The following is a 20155-nucleotide window of genomic DNA, read 5'->3' as shown; positions in this document are numbered from 1 at the left end:
TAAAGTAACTGAAATGATCAAGAATTATGATAATGGTAATTAATGACAATGAGCCAGAAGCACAGCGATATGTAGGTTACCGAAACGAGTGACTGCTCTAGTCTCCTAACAGGAGTTTTATTTTTAAAGCTCTGGTTATTTGAGCAAGTACAGCTCCCTTAAAAGCCTGGGAGAGCGAAAAGCCACAGAACCGAAGCCGTGCAGGAGCTTTTGTCGGGACTCCTCCGCCGAGACTGCGCAGTGAGGGCGGAGGCGGGGCCAATCGTGGGCTCGCGGGCGAGGGCGGGGCCTTGGGGGCGGGGTCTGAGCTTCGGGTTGGGCTGCGGCTGCGGCTGCTGCACTTCCAGCTTCTGAGGCCAGGAGGCCGAGGCCTGGGCCCAGCCCGGAGCCGCCGCTCGTCGGAGCCTCCTGGAGCCCCCGCGCAGGCTCAGCCTGGGGGCGGGCTCAGGCCCGGCCCGCCGCGGAACCCAGGACAGAGGCTGCATGCCCGAGGACCAGGCCGGCGCAGCCATGGTGAGAGAGCGAGGCCTGCCTGAACCGCGGCCGCCCGCCACCCTGGCCCCCGCGCGCCTGCCCTCCCCAACTCTGATGCCCCGTCTGCTCCTGCCTTTACCTCCCTTTCTTGTTACCTACCCCTGACTGATCCGCTCCTTCTTCCCCTTGTGCCCAGGCCACCTGCTGGGGTAACACCCCCCCCCCTCCCCCCAACCTCCCTGCATCTCTCTCCACTCGGTGCCATTCCCCCTTTTTTTTAAATCACCCCCCAGTGACAGCCTCTTTAGCGTTCCCCTTTGCCTCCCCCTCCTCGTCCTTTAATCCGACCTTCCTTTTCTCCTCTCTGGTTTTGCCTTGTTCTCTCTTTTGGGATCTCTACACCTTCCTTCGGTTTCTTCGCTCTTTTTTGCTCCTGCTCTTTGCTCTCGCTACTTGCCCCCTTTCATCATTTTATCTCCTCTCTGTATCCTTTCTCCCCTTCGTCCTCCACCATCCACATTTCCTTTCCGCCTTATTGGATGTCCTCTCTTCCGCGCTCTCACAGCTGTCCCCATTTCCTTCTACGGGATTCAAGGGTCTAAGCAGGAACAATTTGAGGGCGGTTGCTTCCCAGGAGCTGTTGGGCGGGCAGATAGGGAGCCGGAGGTTTTCTTCTTCCTCTTCTTTTTTGTCGAGGGAAGGGAGTAGATTGGAGAGAGCTTGCAAGCCTGATTACCTAATGTCTTTGCAAAAACTGATGATAATGTGTTTTGGAGCGGCGGAGTGAGACGTGGGATGCGGGCCGACATGCATACTATGTCCTTGTGAGATATCTAGCTTTTTGATAGAAGTAACTTAAAATGTTTTAAATCGAATATTTATTTTGAGCATCTTTTAATGTGGAAGTATAGTTTGGGAAATTAAAAAATATTTATTTACAGGCTTTTTTGTTACTCAGAACAAATGGTTTGTTTTTGTTTGGAGACTGAGACCAGGGCATCTGGAGATGGAAAATCAGCTTGGCAGTCAGTTTGTGACAGTCTTCTTAGTACCTCTGGTATCTTCATTTGTTTTACCCTCTCTGCTTTTAGTTGGGAGAGCCTTACATTTACAGATTTTCTCTCTCCTTCCTGTTTGAAGCTTCAGTGGGTCTTTCATTGAGTTGGGTTACACATGGTTTGCAGTTCATTTGATTAATCCCTTGCTCCAGCATATGCAGCAATCTAAATTTCGGTCTCTGGGAGGAATGAGACATTCTAATCAAAACAAAGTCCTGGTAATTATATTCTCCTAGGAGGATAGTCAATTTCTGTTTTTGTCCCTGTTTTTTGAACAGTGGTTCAAAGTTACTTAATTTGTGAACTTTCTCTAACTCACTGACTCTGCATTTTTAGGTGGTCATTCTCCAGTGTCTGCCTGCACAACAACCTTTCACATTCACAACCCATCACACAGCTATTGTATGTTAATCTGTTTCTTCCCCTGAAATGTGAGTTCTACACAGTTACTCTACCTTACTCCCGTTATTCCCAGTGCCCAGGCCAAGTAGGTGCTTGAAATGATTTCACTTTATGGTCTCATTTTTCCTATCTGACAAATGTGATCTTGAACTGAAATTTGAGAAAACTAGTGGACTATTCAGAAAGAGTGAGTTTGAGATTCTTATTTTTGGTGCAGAAAGGAAATTTATTAAGATGTGACCTTTTCAGAATAAAGAGCTGGTCCCAACAAATACACCAAGTGGCTAGATTTTTGAAAGTATTAGCCTTCCCACAGAGAGTGAATGTATGAGTACAGAGAGAAGTTATAAACACCTTTTTGGGGGTTTAGGATCCAAGTGTTCCATTTGAGCTGGGCTTGAAAAGTGAATAGGGTTCATATAGATCATTTTGGGTAGGGGAAGAAAGTTGTGAATGTGAATAGGATTCACATAATAAGGATGTATTGTAGGTAGTAGGATTACTTTTATGTGGCATGAAGAATGCAGGAATGAGGATGTGTAGTAGGAAATGAGACTAGAATTAGATATATTAGACATGGTTATGGTTTAGACTTTGTCTCCAACTAACTGGAGTTTTCCTTGTTGAAATACATGCACACAGTGTAAAAGTATATGTATGGGAGAGTTGAAGAGAAGGCAAAATTTTAGCTTATTATGAGCTAAAAATTATTTGTAGAGGCTACTTAAAAAATTTCCTTGTGTAATAGGTGTAACAGGCACTCAATAAATAGAATCAAATATTATTATAAAGCTTTGTGTTTGATATTTTTCAAAATTTTCATTGTTAGGTTGTGTTTTGAATAGTTGATGTGTCTAAGACGAGTTCTCAGATTTTATCATGAATCAGAATTATCTGGAGGGCTTGTGGTCTGCCACTTCTAGAGTTTGATTTATTAGGTCTGGAGTAGGACCTGAGAGTTTGCATTTCTAACAAGTACCATGTCATGCTGGTGTTCCTGATCTAAAACCCGTATTTTTGAGAACCACTGGTTTAAGATGTAGTCCTTTTTATTCATTTAACAGTTTTTGGACTGCCATTGACTGGTGACATTGAAGATATTGCAAGTAATAAAACGGATGTGGTCTCTGCTTTTTTGTGTTTTGTCTGTGGACAGTATAGCATCAAGCAAAAAGAGTAATTATAAATGTGAAGAGTGCTAAAAAAGGAAAAGTGGCAGGATCATGATATGGGAAAGTTAGGGATGGCTTCCCAGAGGGTCTTACTTTTAGGAGAAACCTAAGGGACTGAATGACAGGAGTTGAGTTGTGTTGCAGAAAACCTGTTTAGAAGGAATAGCATATGTGAATGACCTAGTACTGTCTCTTGCCTGCTTAACTGCATATCCTGGAGTTCTCAGCTCGAGAAAGTCAGGGAAACCCCAACTCCCCTGCCTACTCATCAAAACAAAACAAAAACACTGTGAAGTCACACATTTCCGTTATGTAAGTCTCTTTGATAGAATACACATCAATTGTAATTTTATATTTCTTGCTATGATTTTTCAGTTAATATCTGTCTCTGCCTTCAGACTATAAAAATCATTGATACAGAGTGACTTGACTAGCTTCTAAGGGCCAGGTGATGTTCTAGGCATTGTGGTTAAAGTGGTTTAAAAAAAAAAAAAGACAATAAATATATTATGAGAATAGTTGTAAATGCTAAGAAGAAATAAATCAGGGTAAGGTATAAAATTAAATATATTTGTGTGTGGAACTATTTCAAATGATATGGTTAGGCAGCAGCATTAATAGCTGCTATTTACTGAACATGACTGTGTATAAGACCTGTTTTGTGTCTCATATTGTGTCTTTAACACCTAAATAGCGCCTGATGTATAACATGTGCTTAATAAATATTTGTTGAATGGATGGCTGACTTTGGGAAGGATCAGAAAGTCAGGTAGACTTTGTTGAGAAAGACCATTTCAGTTGGAGTTTTACCTTTTGAGGGTTTATTGGATAAGAGTTTGAGAAGGAAAGCTATTCTTGGCAAAGGGACTAACTTGAACATAGAAGCTGAAACGAAGGAGGCATGTTGCATGTGGGGAAATGCCTGCCGATGGGTTCGTTCCCAGGTCCTGGAAGATCCTACATGCCGCAGAGCAGCTAAGCCCGTGCACCACAACTGTTAAGACTGTGCTCTAAAGCCCGGAAGCTGGAACACCGAAGCCCGCAAGCCCTAGAACCTGTGGTCTGCACAAGAGAAGCCACGGCAATGAGAAGCCTACGCACTGGCAACTAGAGAGTAGCCCCTGCTTGCTGCAACTAGAGAAAAATAAAAGCCCTTGCAGCAACAAAGACCCACATATTCAAAAATAAAAATTAATTAATTTTAAAAAATACATAAGAACTGACTTTTAACCTTAAATTAGGAATTCTAGCTTTTTTATACTTTAAAAATCAGTAGGTCCTTTTTTAAAAAATTTTTATTTGACTATAGTTGATTTACAATATTGTGTTAGTTTCTGCTGTACAGCAAAGTTAATCAGTTATACATACACATATATCCACTCTTTTCTAGATTCCTTTCCCATATAGTTCCCTGTGCTATACAGTAGGTCCTTATTAGTTAACTTTTTTATATAGTAGTGTGTATATGTCAATCCTAATCTCCTAATTTACCCCTCCCCCTTTCCCTGATGGTAACCATCAGATTGTTTTCAGTATCTGTGACTCTATTTCTGTTTTATAAAGAAGTTCATATATACCATTTTTTAAGATTACTTGAGTGCTATCATATGAAATGTCTTTCTCTATCTGACTTATTTCATTCAGTATGACAATCTCGAGGTCCAGCCATGTTGCTGCAAATGACATTATTTAGTTATTTTTTTATGGTTGAGTAATATTGCTTTGTATATGTATAATACATATTGTATGTGTATTGTACATATAAAGATATAAAAATATGTTCTTTATTCATCTGTCCATGGACACTTAGGTTGCTTCCATGTTCTGGCTACTGTAAATAGCGCTGCTGTGAACATTGCGGTGCATGTACCTTTTTGAATTATAGTTTTCTCCAGATATATGCCAAAGATGAGATTGTTGGATTATATGGCAACACTATTTTTAGTTTTTTAAGGAACCTCCAGTCTGTTTTCTATGACTGCACCAATTTACATTCCCACCAACAGTGTAGGAGGGTTTTTCTTTTCTCCACACCCTTTCCACCATTTACTCTTTGTAGATTTTTTGATGATGGCTCTTCTGACTGGTGTGAGATGATGCCTCATTGTGGTTTTGATTTGCATTTCTCTAATAATTAGCGATGTTGAACATCTTTTCATGTGCTTTTTGGCCATCTGTGTGTCTTGTTTGGAGACATGTATGTTTAGATCTTCCATCTGTTTTTTGATTAGATTGTTTGATTTTTTTTTTTTAATATTGAGCTGCATGAGCTCTTTGTATATTTTGGAGGTTAATCCTTTGTCAGTTATTTTGTTTTGCTTTTGGTTTCCTTGGTTGTGCAAAAGCTTTTAAGTTTAATTAGGTCCTATTTGCTTATTTTTGTTTTGATTTTCATTACTCTGAGCGGTGGATAAGTAAAAATTAGTAGGTTTTTCTATTTTTTTTCTAAATGACAAGATAAAAAGAATGCTTCCAGGCTGCTGCTTACAACTTGTCTCCACAAATAAAACATTGGAAGTATGGATATTGCAGTAGTGCTAGTCACTTGGTTGTGTCCAACTCTTTGCAACCCCATGGACTGTAGCCCTCCAGGCTCCTCTATCCATGAGATTCTCCAGGCAAGAATACTGGGATAGGTTGCCATTTCCTTCTCCAAGGAATCTGCCTGACCCAGGGATCAAACCTGGGTCTCCCGCATTGTAGACAGATTCTTTACCATCTGAGCCACCAGGAAGTATGGTTAGTTTACTTCTAATATTGAAAATCCAAACTGGATAGAATTATCATCACATTTCTTTTTTTAATACTTAAAAATACTGAGATATCTTGAGGTACCATTTAAGAGTCCTGATAAGATAAATGCACTCATTTACTCCTATTGTGTCATCACAACTTAGGTTTCCTGTCTTTCTTTCACCAACAGTTCATTATAAGAATAAAAATAATTTAAAATTCCTGTGTTGTTCAGTGTGTAACAATTGAGTGTCTGTAATATGATGAGCCAGTTTCCTAATTTCCACTAATTCACACATGTTCAGTAGATCAATTTTTGGATACTCTCAAACTATTCTGTTTTCAAATATTTTAAGAATATTTTAAGTAATTTTTTCATTATATAGTAAAAAACAATACACAAATCAGTGTCTATTTGTGCATAACTGAGTTACCTTGCTGTACAGCAGAGATTGGTACAACACTGTAAAGCAACTATACGTCAATTAAATAAAACTTAAAAAAATACAAAGCAAAATATCAATGTTGAATTTAATGATTGAGTCATCCTTGAATTAGGAAATTTTGGCTGGAACACTACTTTTTTCATAGGTTCTAAAGCTAACCCTTAAAAACACACAACCAATAAGTAGCAGAAATAGTCATTATTTGCGGTGGAATAAAAGATATTTTTAATGCTAGTAATTAATAGAGGAAAATGTTAAGACAAAGTTCTTGAATGCTGGGACATTTATTTAGAGTGCATGATCTCACACATTTAGTGAGCACACAGTATCAGCTGATGTACTAATTAATCTTCACAATTCCATGCGGTTGATGATGTTTTCTCATGGCACAGTTAAGAAAACTGACTTAGAGAAATCAGGCAATTATGGTCATATACCAAATAAGTGACTGAACAGGATTCAAGCATGGGTTTGTCTGACCCCTAAGTCTGTGCTATTTCAAACACCTTCCCTGGACTCTGAGATTTTCAGAATCTAAACTGAATTCAAGCATTTAAAATATTTGTCCTGTTGTTTCCATTTTAAAAGTAATTTAATATTGAGAGAAAATTGGTCAAAGAGTGTGTATAATTTTATGGTTCTTGATCTATCTTGCCAAATCACTTTCTGTAGAGCATTTGTAGAGTGTCAGATGTTGGTGGCATTCTGTCTTTAGCATTTAGATACCTTTTTCATGTTGAAAAGCTTGAGACACATGACAGGAATATACTCTTAGAACACAATAATTAGGGGGGAAAGCCCCAGAGGCTGGTGGGAATCAGTATTCTAGTAGCATCTGTTGGGCATTGAAAGTGTACATTTCAAGATATTATTGCATACAGAGCATACTTGGTATGCATGTACATTTGTGGATTCTTCATTGCACATAAGAAACCTAGAGTTTAGGGCCCACTGGTTTACAGTAGTCTTACAGGGCTGCTGCAGCCACACAGATTGTACTGCACAACACAGGTAGCTTCTGTACCTGTGGCCAGCAGTGGGTCTACAAATATCTGTATCCTGTGTACTTGGCAGCGTAAATCACATAGTAGGAGTCCAGCAAATAGTTCTGCGCAGTATACGAGGATTCTTAAGATCTTAATTCTTTAATGAGCTAATCATTTTATGAGAAAAAGTCCTTGCATTTTATGTTTAGTCATACTGAGCACACATACTGTTTATCAAGCGTCTAGTTTTGCTTAGACTCTTCCTTTAGCCTGGAATGCTGTCTGCTTGACTAACTTTCAGGTTCCCTTTAAGCTCTCCCTCTGTGAAGCCTTCATTTACCCTCAGGTAGCCTTGGGCTTCTCCTTTTCTTATGCCTCCCTTGTACATTGTATGTGCTTTGGGTACGGAAATTACGGTATGGTGTTAGTATTTTTAATGAGGCTGGCTGTCTCTCCAGATTATGAACTTTCTGTGGGTAAGTACAGTATTGTGTTTTTTCAGCTTCATGTCTTAAACAGTTGGCATAATTCCTGAGACTGAAAGAATGTGTGTACTTTGTAGAGAATTGCATAAGGTGAATGTTTACTGAGATGTGAGTCATGAAAAAGGGGGAAATAGATGAACACTTTGTACAGGTCCTCTGAGGAGGGAAAAAGAGTTTTGATGGGTAAGAAATTTTGGATCAGATAGTTTCTCTTACTAGCATAAGTAATAGTTTTGACTCGGGATAAACATTTCTTTCGAGAGTTCATCAGGAAGAGCTGGGGAAGAAACCAGATGATTTTGAGATGAATTGCAAAGCACTATCCCTTTGTATAAACATTTACAAATTATTTGTCTATAATTTGTGGAGGTACCCTTTCAAAAGAATAGAATATTTAAATATAGATAATAAAGAATCAGTTACTTGTAAATGTAGAGGGGTGGTTAAATTAAATATTTTGTTAACTCTATATAAAGATTTTTTTTTCTTTTTTCCGATCTCCAGTTCTCCCTTCTATGAACACTTTGCTTAGCTCTCAAAGCATCTTAATGCATGTTCAATGTCATAGTCTCCTTTTCTAAGGGCATTTAAAAAAAAGTCTCAGTGCTCTTAGTTATGTAATATCAGTTTTTTTCTTTCCATAGGCCTTGTAACCTTTGGCAAGTCGTTTCACCTCGCTGTGCCTCCAATTTTAAATCTCTAAAGTGAAAAGGTTGTATTAAATCCTCTCTCTGTGACCTTTTACACCTGTTAAAAACTGTAGTAAGATTGTAGCATGTTAAAGGTAAATATTTTAGTACAGTAGGTACATTCTGTTACCTGTAGTGGCAGACTGCTTTAATAGGTTTTCATTTCGGGTGAACCTGAGCTCTTACCTCCATTAATATACTATCCAACTTTTCACAGCGGAAACCCTTCTTTCAATTATGTTAATATCTCCATAGTATGTTAGTATTTTAAAGGCATTTTCATACATATCCCATTTATTCCTCGGTGCCATTTTGTGAGGTAGTCAAGATAGAGGTTTAGCAGACAAGAAAACTGAGAAGTTAATTTCTTTACCTAAGGTCACACAGCTACTAAATAGCAGAGCTGGGACTGACTGCAAGCCCAGTGCTCTTTCCATTATTAACCCAGCTTCTCTGTTTACCATATTATATTTCAAAACTAATGCTAGTAGTTAAGAGGAAAATAATGCTAAAGAATCTCTTTGAATTAGTGATTGTTATGATCTGCTCGTCTGCTAAGTGACTGCTGACCTGAATTTTTGTATTGTTTCATGGAATAGCTTTATTACATGAGCTAAGATGGAAGGGAAGGGGATTTATTTACCTTTGCAAGCCTTGATCTTTTGTAGATAGAAATCTAGCTTCTTGCCCTTTAACACAGAGCCCTTTGCCGCACTGGCCAAGCCTTGAAGTGATACATGCAAGAAGGTTGCCTTTAGTTCATTTCAGTTCAGTCGCTCAGTCGTGTCTGACTCTTTGCAACCCAATGAACTGCAGCGTGCCAGGCCTCCCTGTCCATCACCAACTCCTGGAGTTTACCCAAACTCATGTTTGGTATTGAATCGGTGATGCCATCCAACCATCCCATCCCCTGTCGTCCCCTTCCCCTCCCGCCCTCAATCTTTCCCAGCATCAGGGTCTTTTCAAATGAGTTAGCTCTTCGCATCATGTGGCCAAAGTATTGGAGTTTCAGCTTCAACATCAGTCCTTCCAATGAACACCCAGGACTGATCTCCTTTAGGATGGACTGATTGGATCTCCTTGCAGTCCAAGGGACTCTCAAGAGTCTTCTTCAACACCACAGTTCAAAAGCATCAATTCTTCGGTGCTCAGCTTTGTTTATAGTCCAACTCTCACATCCATACATGACTATTGGAAAAATCATAGCCTTGACTAGACAGACCTTTGTTGACAAAGTAATGTCTCTGCTTTTTAATATGCTGTCTAGGTTGGTCATACCTGCAACTTTATTTGGTGTCTAGGGATCTCTGAAGAGTAGTTGGTGGTTTTTGCTTATTTTTCTGGCCATACTGCATGGCATGTGACCAGGGATCGAACCCATGTCCCTTGCAGTGGAAGCATGGAGTCCTAACCATTGGACTGCCAGTTGGTATTTTTTAAAAAAGAAAATAACTCCCCTCAGTCCATGCCAAATAATTGAAAATATCTGTACCCTTGAGTACAGTATACCTGTGCCTTTACTACTACCGCAAGGAGGGGAGAACTCCATAAACTAAAAAGAGATATCCCATGGAGTACTTCTAAAACAAGGAGTCAAAGATTGTTTCAATATCTTAAAGTGTCTTATATCCATGAAGTCAAATGACACTGTCTGCTTTTCAATCCCATTGTTTAATTTTATTGCTAGACTTGGGACTTAATATTTCTCTCTGAACATATGGTCTCTTTCTCTGGGGGCAAATAAATACTTTAAACACACCTAACAATAAATTTGTGTTGACTGTTCATTTATTCATTCAATAAACATTTAGTGCCTATCTGTTAGACATTCTTGTTGGCTCTGGGAATATAGCAGTGAACAAAACATAGTGTTCGTTTTATGGAGTTTACATTGTATAGTAATAGCTAACAATTATTGAGCATTTATGGCTCCCTTGGTGGCTCAGATGGTAATGAATCTGCCTGCAGTGTGGGAGACCCAGGTTCGATCCCTGGGTCGAGAAGATCCCCTGGAGAAGGAAATGGCAGCCCACCAGTATTCTTGCCTGGAGCATTTCATGGACAGAGGATCCTGGCAGGCTACATGGGATCACATGGGATCCCATGGGATCACAAAGAATTGGACACGACTGATTGACTAACACATACACATACACACTGAGCATTTAATATATGCCAGAACTTGATGCTTTTGAACTGTGGTGTTGGAGAAGACTCTTGAAAAGTTCCTTGGACTGCAAGGAGATCCAACCAGTCCATCCTAAAGGAGATCAGTCCCGGGTGTTCATTGGAGGGACTGATGTTGAAGCTGAAACTCCAATACCTGGGCCACCTCATGAGGAGAGCTGACTCGTTTGAAAAGACCCTGATGCTGGGAGGGATTGAGGGCAGGAGGAGAAGGGGACGACAGAGGATGAGATGGCTGGATGGCATCACCGACACAATGGACATGGGTTTGGGTGGACTCTGGGAGTTGGTGATGGACAGGGAGGCCTGGTGTGCTGTGGTTCATGGGGTCGCAGAGAATCGGACACAACTGAGCAACTAAACTGAACTGAGTCACTGTTCTAAGTGTCTTACACCTAAAATTTATTTATGGCAACAATCCTGTGATGTAGGTACTGTTATTGTGTGCTTTTATAGATCAGGAAACTGAGGTACAGGGAGATTAAGTACTCATGCCTAAAGTTACATTGTTTTGTAAGTGGTAGAGCTGGCATTTTAATCCAGGCAGGCTGACTTCCAAACCCACACTTTTCACCACAGTATTTATTACATAGTCCCTCAGAGAGACGTCAGTAAAACATTTATTTCTAATACTGAAATTGTCAAGTTTGTGATCTTTGTAGTCACCTGGTTATTGGTCCAGTCTTTAGGAAAAAATCATCCGGGGATGTGGAAAAAACCAGTATCAGAGCCTTTGCCTTCTATTGGAGGGTGTGTTAGTCCTAGGAACTTTTCAGGTAGGAGGTAAGATCTTGAATCTGATTCATGAATCATAACCGAGACAACTGCATAAAGCCAGGACCCTGACACCTGACATCACGCCATCGGTGAAAACATAGACTAAAAAATATCCACCTCATGGTTAGGGAAACAGAGGAGCTTACTTGTCTTGACATGGTCTCTGGATGGGAATAGTCTCTCTCAAGAATTTACAGTCATGAACTTTCTGCCTTATGTGCCTGAAACTTGAACTTATATAACTTATGCAAGATCATGGTATTAAGTAGGAAGGGAACATTTACTGAGTAATTACTCTGCCAGACATTGTGCTGGGGGCTTTAAAAACAGTTTCTCACTTCATCCTGACAATAGCACCATGAGATAAATACTAATATTATCCCCATTCTGCAAAGGATAGGACAGAGGATCAGAAAAGCTAAATAATTTGCAGTGTAACACCACTGAATTCAAATCAAGGTCGAGTATTCTTCCTGTTAAGCACAGGGTCTCTGGAAACATCATTTCATTTTTGTGCCTCAGCTTCCTTAACTGTGAAATGAAATTTGTAATATTTTTCCTTTTACTTCATAAGGTTATTATAGGTATCAAATGATAATAAAGGATGTGATTTTGATTTTTTTTACTGTTAGATACTGTTCCTGGTATCATCTTATATTTTTCCTTTTAATTAACTAATCAAAAGAGAGACCTCATTATTTAATAGTTTTGAAATCCACAAGGTCTGTCTTGAGGAATTAAGGCAGTCTTACTATTTTTTTGTATCAGATGTTTCCTGAAGTAGTTTCTTGAGAAATATATTAATTTCTCAAGTAACTACTAATTCATGTCATCTAGTAACTTACTAATTCATTCAACAAATAAGTTATCTGATGCATTTTTTGGGACTTTAGGCCCTAAGTATAAAGGATGCCTGATCGATGAGGACTTCATTTTTTATCACTCCAGCAACAGTGGAAGCCCCAGTCTCCTCCTGCAGTAGACTACAGTTGCAACATGTAGTCAATCCCCAGTGTCCCCCACCTCCCCACTTGCTAGACATGGGTAGACCACTGCTCAGAAAGCTGAAATGCTTCTTTGCCCTGACCCTGGTGACATAGTAACAGAGTGAAGCTTTTACATATAGAAAACAAACCAACCAACAAATTATATAACTAAGTCATGGGAAAGTGACTGAGTATGCCTCTAGCTGAATATTGCATAGATGACTAAATACATCAAGAATGGAGAATATAAGGAAGAAAATTTAAAAAATTAGGAAGATTAAAAGAAAGCCATGAGAAGATTAGGAAGAGCTAATGAGTATCAGCATGTGATTCCTCAAAGACTCCTTAGGAAGAAGTCTGTTCTTCTGTATGATACTTAGAAGTGTTGCCAATCTCCTACTACATATGTACAAATGTAGCTTATTGTAATTCCCGTAATTGGGAAAGGAGATTTGTAATCAGTGCTTCAGCATTGTTGTATTGAGATGATGGTATTTTTTTTTATTGTTACTAGTTTTGTATCTTAATTGTAAATTATCATTGACTTAATCTAGTGTGTGGTTATGTATATATTTGTACTAAAAGAACTTTTGACATAAACATTTCCAGATTTAGACTTTGACAGTGTTTTGTAACTTGAATAGGAAACATCCATTTTTCTTCGTGAAGCAAATGTCGGTAAAATTCCCTTGTAGTGATATTGTTAATATGGTTTTGCGTTGGAACTTGGGAACCAGGAGGGATGGATAGGCTATGAGGTTTTTTTGCCCCACTTATGTGGATCTTAGACAAAAAGCATTTGAGAACTACTAACTTGCCTTGAATTCGTAGTCTTGAGAGGGAGACGGCCATCTAAACAAGTAAAACTTATACAGTGGATAATTGTAATAGAACTGTATAGAGAATGTCATGTGATTATATCAGTTGTATTTTGGGATATGAGGAACAGCTTCATGGAGCAGTGGACATGTGTCCTGGCTCTTGTAGTGTTCGTAGGAATTTGATAGATGAGAGGAAGAGAAGGGTATTCTCAGGAGAGAGGACAGCATGTATTAAGAAAGGTAGGCATGACCGACTACCACTGGTGACATTTCTTCTCTGAACCTCAGCTTCTTCAACAAAGATAATCTCTTTTCTCCTTACTTCATAGAATCATAATAATGATTGTTTTCAAAAGACTTAGTATTTATTTATGTATTTAAAATTATTTTTGATTGCACTGGGTCTTCGTTGTTGCACACAGGCTTTGTCTAGTCTTGGTGAGCAGGGGTCACTCTCTAGTTGCAGCATGCGGGCTTTTCATTGCAGTGGCTTCTCTTGTTGCAGAGCACTGGCTGTAGGTGCTCAGGGGCTCAGTAATTGTGGCTCATGGGCTCTAGAGCACAAGCTTGGTAGTTGTGGCACATGGATTTAGTTGCCCTGCAGCATGTGGGATTGTCCCAGAATAGGGATTGACTGGTGTCCTGTGCATCGCAAGGTAGATTCTTAACCACTGGACCACCACTGGACTAGTGAAAACACTTTATAGATCGAAGAGTTAGACAGCTGTTAGATGATGAAGGTGTGGACCTACATCTTGGCTCTTGTAGCGCGAGCTGTTAGTCTCATTATTACTTTTTTTTCCTTTTCCTCATTTGAAAGCCTTCTGTGTCTCCAGGGAGGCCTGGCGTGCGTGGGGTCGCAGAGTCAGACATGACTGAGCGACTGAACTGAGCTGAACTGTATCTCCCCTAGGTAGTGTCATCTCAAGACCTCTCTTAACCTCCTTTCAGTGCAGTTGTTCTTTATTTTTGTTGTTCTTTTCTTTTGTTGTTCCTTCAAGGTTCTGGTTTGTGGCATCTAAAGACAGGAGCAGAAGAGAAGATACATGTTTATATACCTAGCTTTAATAGCAGGAAAAATTCTTTATGTATAACTATTTAAGCTATGATCCATGTCATTTAGCCTCAGAGCAGTGTCATAATCTATGGAATATAACCCTTCAGCCAAAAAGTCATTTAGTAATAACTCAGAGTCCTTATTTGCAAAATTTCTGGACACCTGAAATAGAACAGAGTTCACAGATATATTTCTTAAAATTTCTTTTTTATTTCCTATTTACTTCCCTTTATCTACATCATAACTGTCCCCCTGCCTTTCCCCTGAAACCCTTCTCAAGATGCCCTTTCCAACCCAGTCGATCACTGTTAGTTAGATGGTAAAACCTCAGAAATGTAAGACTGCATAGGGAAAGGGTGTAGGAGCAGTGGTGAGAAGTTACATTATGAGCAATTTTGGAAAAATAAAAATGTGTGTGTACATGTGTATGACTTACCCTGGTAGCTCAGCTGGTAAAGAATCTGTCTGTAATGCAGGAAGCCCCGGTTTGATTCCAGGGTCCAGAAGATCCCCTGGAGGGGATAGGTTACCTACTCCAGTATTCTTGGGCTTCCCTGGTGGCTCAGAAACCACCTGCAATTCGGGAGACCTGGGTTTGATCCCTGGGTTGGGAAGATCCCCTGGAGGAGGCCATGGCAACCCGCTCTATATTCTTGCCTGGAGAATCCCCTATTGACAGAGGAGCCTGGTGGGCTGCAGTCCATGGGGTCTCAAAGAGTCGGACATGACTGAGCGACTAAGCACAGCACAGCATGTATATTTTCATTCATAATTAATATAATTTTAATTATATGTATGCTGCTGCTACTGCTAAGTTGCTTCAGTCGTGTCTGACTCTGTGCGGCCCCATAGTCGGAAGCCCACCAGGCTCCCCCGTCCTTGGGATTCTCCAGGCAAGAACACTGGAGTGGGTTGCCATTTCCTTCTCCAATGCATGAAAGTGAAAAGTGAAAGGGAAGTCGCTCAGTCGTGTCCGACTCTTAGCGACCCCATGGTTACAGCCTACCAGGCTCCTCCATCCATGGGATTTTCCAGGCAAGAGTACTATAATTAAATATAAAAGGTCTATTATAAAGTCTAATATAGAAGTCTATTCTTACTAGTTTGAATACATATATTGAAAAGTATGACTATCATTGATAAAATAGACACTGATTTTTGGTTATTTTGAAATATTTGAAAAGCACAAATGTGAACACAGCTCTTTTTTTTCAACATTTTCACAAGTTTTTGCTTTTTTTTCCTGTTATTTTTAATAACTGATACTTTTAAGGACTTCCCTCATGGTCCAGTGACTAAGACTCTGTGCTCCCAAAGCAGGGGACTAGGTTCGATGCCTGGTCAGGGAACTAGATCCCACATGTTGCAACTAAAACCCAGTCCAGTAAAATAAATAAATAAAAATAAATCTTATTTTTTAAAAAATAATAATTTGATACATTTAGTAGACCATAGAAAACATTTATGTAAGCCATGAAACATGGTAAACAAACGTCTAAAAACCAGCATCCAACGTAAGAAATAGAGGAAAACCACTGCCAGTTTTTCCTCTGTGTGCCCCATTCTTCTATGCTACTTCCACCCACCCCCACTGTCCTTTTTAATTTTAAATCTTTCCCTTGCTCTTCTCTGTAGGTTTACTATAACATATTGTTTAGTGTAGAAGTAGCTATATAATCTTCTGAAATTTGCTCAGTCATGTCCGACTCTTTGCGACCCCATGGACTATACAGCCCATGGAATTCTCCAGGTCAGAATACTGGAGTGGATAGCCATTCCCTTCTCCAGGGGATCTTCCCAACCCAGGGATCAAACCCAGGTCTCTTGCATTGCAGGCTGATTCTTTACCAGCTGAGCCACAAGGGAATCCTGATCCTATGCCTGTATAGATGTTTAGTTGAACTCTTGCTGCATATACAGTTTTTGTTTAGCTTAGATTAACTTTATTCTTAGCATTTTACTGTCTTTAACCAACAAGGATCTATTGTGTAGCACATGGAACTCTGTGTTATGTGCCAGCCTGGATGGGAAGGGGGTTGGGGGGAGAATGGATACATGTATATGTATGTCCCTTAGCTCTTCACCTGAACTACCACAATATTGTTAATTGGCTATATCCAAATACAAAGTAAAAAGTTTGAAGTTTGAAAAAAAAAACCAAAAACAGAAAAACTTAGCCCAAGCAAACTCAAAGGTATTTGATTATAGCTCAAGAAAACTTGAATTCTGAACAAAAATTATTACTCTACTACTGGAGAAATTCATTTAAGAATTCACATAACACATATCTAAGTAAACTTTTTTTCCAGAAATGAAGTTTAGAGACAAAAAATAGTTTTGACATTGTATCCTTCTCACACATATACATAACTGAATTGAATAACTTTTCTCTGTTTCATCATTTCAGAATAAAATGTGAAAAAGATACTTTGAAGACTGGGTTCCAGAGTTATTCGTAAACATATTATTATGTAATTATCTATATAGTTGATATACCATAATTTGCTTGCCATTTCCCCCCATTTTAGAATTTGGATATGTATTTTAGGGGGGAGGTTAGAAAAACTGTGAATAAGTCTCTGTGTAAATTCCTTTGTTAATATCTCTGGTTATCCCTCCCCCCTCTTTTTTTAAAACTTTTTCTTTTTTGTTCCTGGTAAATTCTTAGATGAGGTCCTGGATCCAGGGACTGGGTGTTTTTAAGATTGCAATTAAGTCTTTTATATCCAGAGAAATTGTGACAATTTATACTTTGAGCAGCAGTATTTGAGAGGACCAATCTGGATATACTTGATTTGAATGATTCACAATGTCAGGATTTTATCCAGTTCCAGAAAACACCATGTTAACAAAAAAAATTAAAGAGCTGTGCTGTTCTTTCAGACTGGTGTTATTTTTCCTGTTTTCCATAGGGTGTTTTTTTAGCCAGTGTTGAGGGACCACGTCTTTCTGCCTGCTGTACATGTGATAGTTAATTACAGGGCTTAGTTATCCTGTCTGATCACTCCTCTGAGAATTTATCTCTTCTGTGACTCAGTTGTCACCAGTAGGGGGTGATATTTAAATCTGTATATTCAGCTCAGTTCTTTCACAAAAGCATTTTTAGTTCCTTTTCTGTACTTGCCTAAGCAGACAGACTTTTCACAGCCATAACAAATTCCCTTGAAGAAATAAGTCTTTGCCTTGTCTTCTTTTCAGTCTTGTTAGTGAGATCATGGGAGTATTAATTCCTATTTCATTTTTTATTTTCTAACTTTTTTGGGACAGTTTCAGACTTACACAGAGTTGCAGAAATAACATGAATTCTCATATAGACATTCACCCAAATCCTCCAAATGTTAGCATTTTATCTTGTGTGCTTATCTGTGCTATTTCGACACACACACACACACACACACACACAAACACACACACACACTTAGTTAACGACTACTTTAAATCTTGGAGTTGTTTTTTTTTTTAAACCTCAGCTTCTCTGTCTTCCACCCTTTTCCCTCCTTCATCTGACAGCACTCTATGGAATAGGAAAAATTAGAATTAAATATGTTGGTTCAAGGCCTAATTCTGCTACATGTTTAACTCGATGAACTTGGGTGCATTGTTCTTTCTGATCTCCAGTATCCTCATACACAAAACAGCATCTATTATACCAGCTCGACAAGTCCGCTGTGAGGGCCAAATATAGGTCAAAAGGATTCTGTAGGAATGCTGGTCAATCCAGAGAACACTCAAGTATCTAGGAGAGTGCCAGGCATTATGCTGCTGCTGCTGCTAAGTCGCTTCAGTTGTGTCCGACTCTGCGACCCCAAAGACGACAGCCCACCAGGCTCTGCTGTCCCTGGGATTCTCCAGGCAAGAACACTGGAGTGGGTTGCCATTTCCTTCTCCAGTGCGTGAAAGTGAAAGTGAAGTCAGTCGTGTCCGACTCTGTGCGACCCCATGGACTGCAGCCCACCAGGCTCCTCTGTCCATGGGATTTTCCAGGCATTATGCTAGGTACTGGGAATTCAGAAATCAGCACCTGTTTCCTGTTTGGTCACTTACTGCATCTTGTCAATTCTTCAAATTGTTTTTCACTTTGGATTTTTTCCCCCCATTTTCTTTGCTTCTGCCGTAATCCACAGCATTATCACCACTTGTGTGAGTCACTGTAACTACCAGCTGGTCCCCAAGTTGTTTTTTGGCATTTATGTCAGTGCCAAACTAATAATTGTTCTGAGGTATGGTACAGTATGGGGCTTCCCAGGTGGCTCAGTGGTAAAGAAACCACCTGCCAGTGCTGGGGCTGCGGGAGACTCAGGTTTGATCACTGAGTGGGGAGGATCCCTGGAGGAGGAAATGGCTACCCACTCCAGTATTCTTGCGGGATAATCCCATGAACAAAAGAGCCTGGTGGGCTACCTTCCATGGGGTCTCAAAGAGTCGGACAGACTGTAGCAACTGAGCACGTGGTGTGCGTGGGTGCGTGCGTGGTGTCACTTCAGTGGTGTCAGACTCTTTGCCACCCTATGGACGGTAGCCCACCAGGCTCCTCTACCTATTGGTTTCTCCAGGCAAGAATACTAGAGAAGATTGTCATTTCCTTCTCTAGGGGATCTTCCTGACCCAGAGATCGAACCCATGTCTCTCACATATTATAGTGGAAAAGATATAGACTTCATAATAAGAAGATCTAGGGTTACATCTTTGCCCCACTTCTTACAAATAGTGTGACTCTGGGCAAATCTCTTTACCACTATTAGAATTTGAACACTTTCTCTTTTAACAGGTAAATATCAGGGAGTGTGCTAGGTGCTAAGGATACACAAAAAGGGTTAATATGTTCCTTGAACTTGAAGAGCATCATGATCTAGTAGGGTAGACAGATACTGTCATTAAGTAACTATGGTGTAACAGAAATTATAAAAGAAACTGGCTTTGGAGTCATATATAAAGAGCAGCTTATGTAGTGGTAGAAGCACAGCCTTAACTCTGGAATCAGATTGCCTGGGGTCCAATCCTGGCTCTGGCACCTATTAGCTGTATCATCTTGGCAAATTAGTAAGTCCTTAAGTTTCAGTGTCGTCATCGTCATAGAATAGGGGATACTGGTACAGTTTTAATAAGGAAATGAAATTAGATATGTAATGTACTTAGCATAGTTTATTGCATATAGTACATAGCATATATGAACAAATAAAGCCCTATGATTATGATATTATTTTAGTATAGTGGTTTAAGAGCTTGAGAATACAGGTTTGGCCTCATTTTTTAGTTGGAGTTCCAGTTTATCAACATGCTGGCCGTGTGTGTGTATATCTATATGTTTTTTTTTCTTTAACCTAAACCTCAGTTTTCTTATTAAAATGTATATTGTAATGGTGCTTGATTGATAGAACCTAGAAATTCAAAGAGCTCATGTATCTAAAGAGCTGTGAACCAGGATCAGAGACAGCGTTTCATGAAAAATGTGTGTGTGTGTGTGTGTGTGTGCATGTGCATGCGTGCTCTGTCACTACAATGATAGCTCTTGTCATTTTTATTCTTGCTCTGCCTTCTGCCGGCTCTTTTATCTTTCACAGTAAATTAATCTTTCTGAGCCTTAGTTTACCTGTTTTGTTCAAAGCGGGTTATTTTGAAGATTGCAAATGTATACATAAAGTTGCTGGATTGTGCCTGTCACCACATAGCTGTCATTCAGTACATAGTAGCTAATAGATAATGGTGCAAATTAATCTCCCAGGTGCCGAGTCTAATTAATTCTGCCCTGGAAATTAGGAAAGGCATCATAGAACTAGTGAGGTTTGACTGATTGCTGAAGGATGTGTCAGATTTTGCCACAGAGAACTCATCTAAAAAAAGTTTCAGAGATGTGAAAATGCTTGATACAGTGCTTAGGAAGA

General features: G+C 39.6%; 1 protein-coding gene across 3 annotated transcripts in view; it reads left to right on the top strand.

Moving 5' to 3' along the window:
- Window positions 1-289: 289 nt before the first annotated feature.
- ZYG11B (zyg-11 family member B, cell cycle regulator) overlaps window positions 290-20155 on the top strand; it is a 78932-nt gene continuing 59066 nt past the window's right edge. For 2 of the 3 annotated variants that reach the window (XM_025288737.3, XM_006063798.4), the window contains exon 1: window positions 302-513. In XM_025288737.3, coding sequence (XP_025144522.3) covers window positions 484-513 — 30 coding nt within the window. In that variant the 5' untranslated portion in view covers window positions 302-483. Of the gene's footprint in view, window positions 514-20155 lie in introns of all 3 variants that reach the window. The other variant, XM_025288738.3, reaches the window with a different exon arrangement.

The sequence above is a fragment of the Bubalus bubalis genome, chromosome 6 (genome assembly GCF_019923935.1).
Source record: "Bubalus bubalis isolate 160015118507 breed Murrah chromosome 6, NDDB_SH_1, whole genome shotgun sequence".
NCBI lineage: Eukaryota > Metazoa > Chordata > Mammalia > Artiodactyla > Bovidae > Bubalus > Bubalus bubalis.
This window is presented reverse-complemented; position numbering and strand designations above follow the sequence as displayed.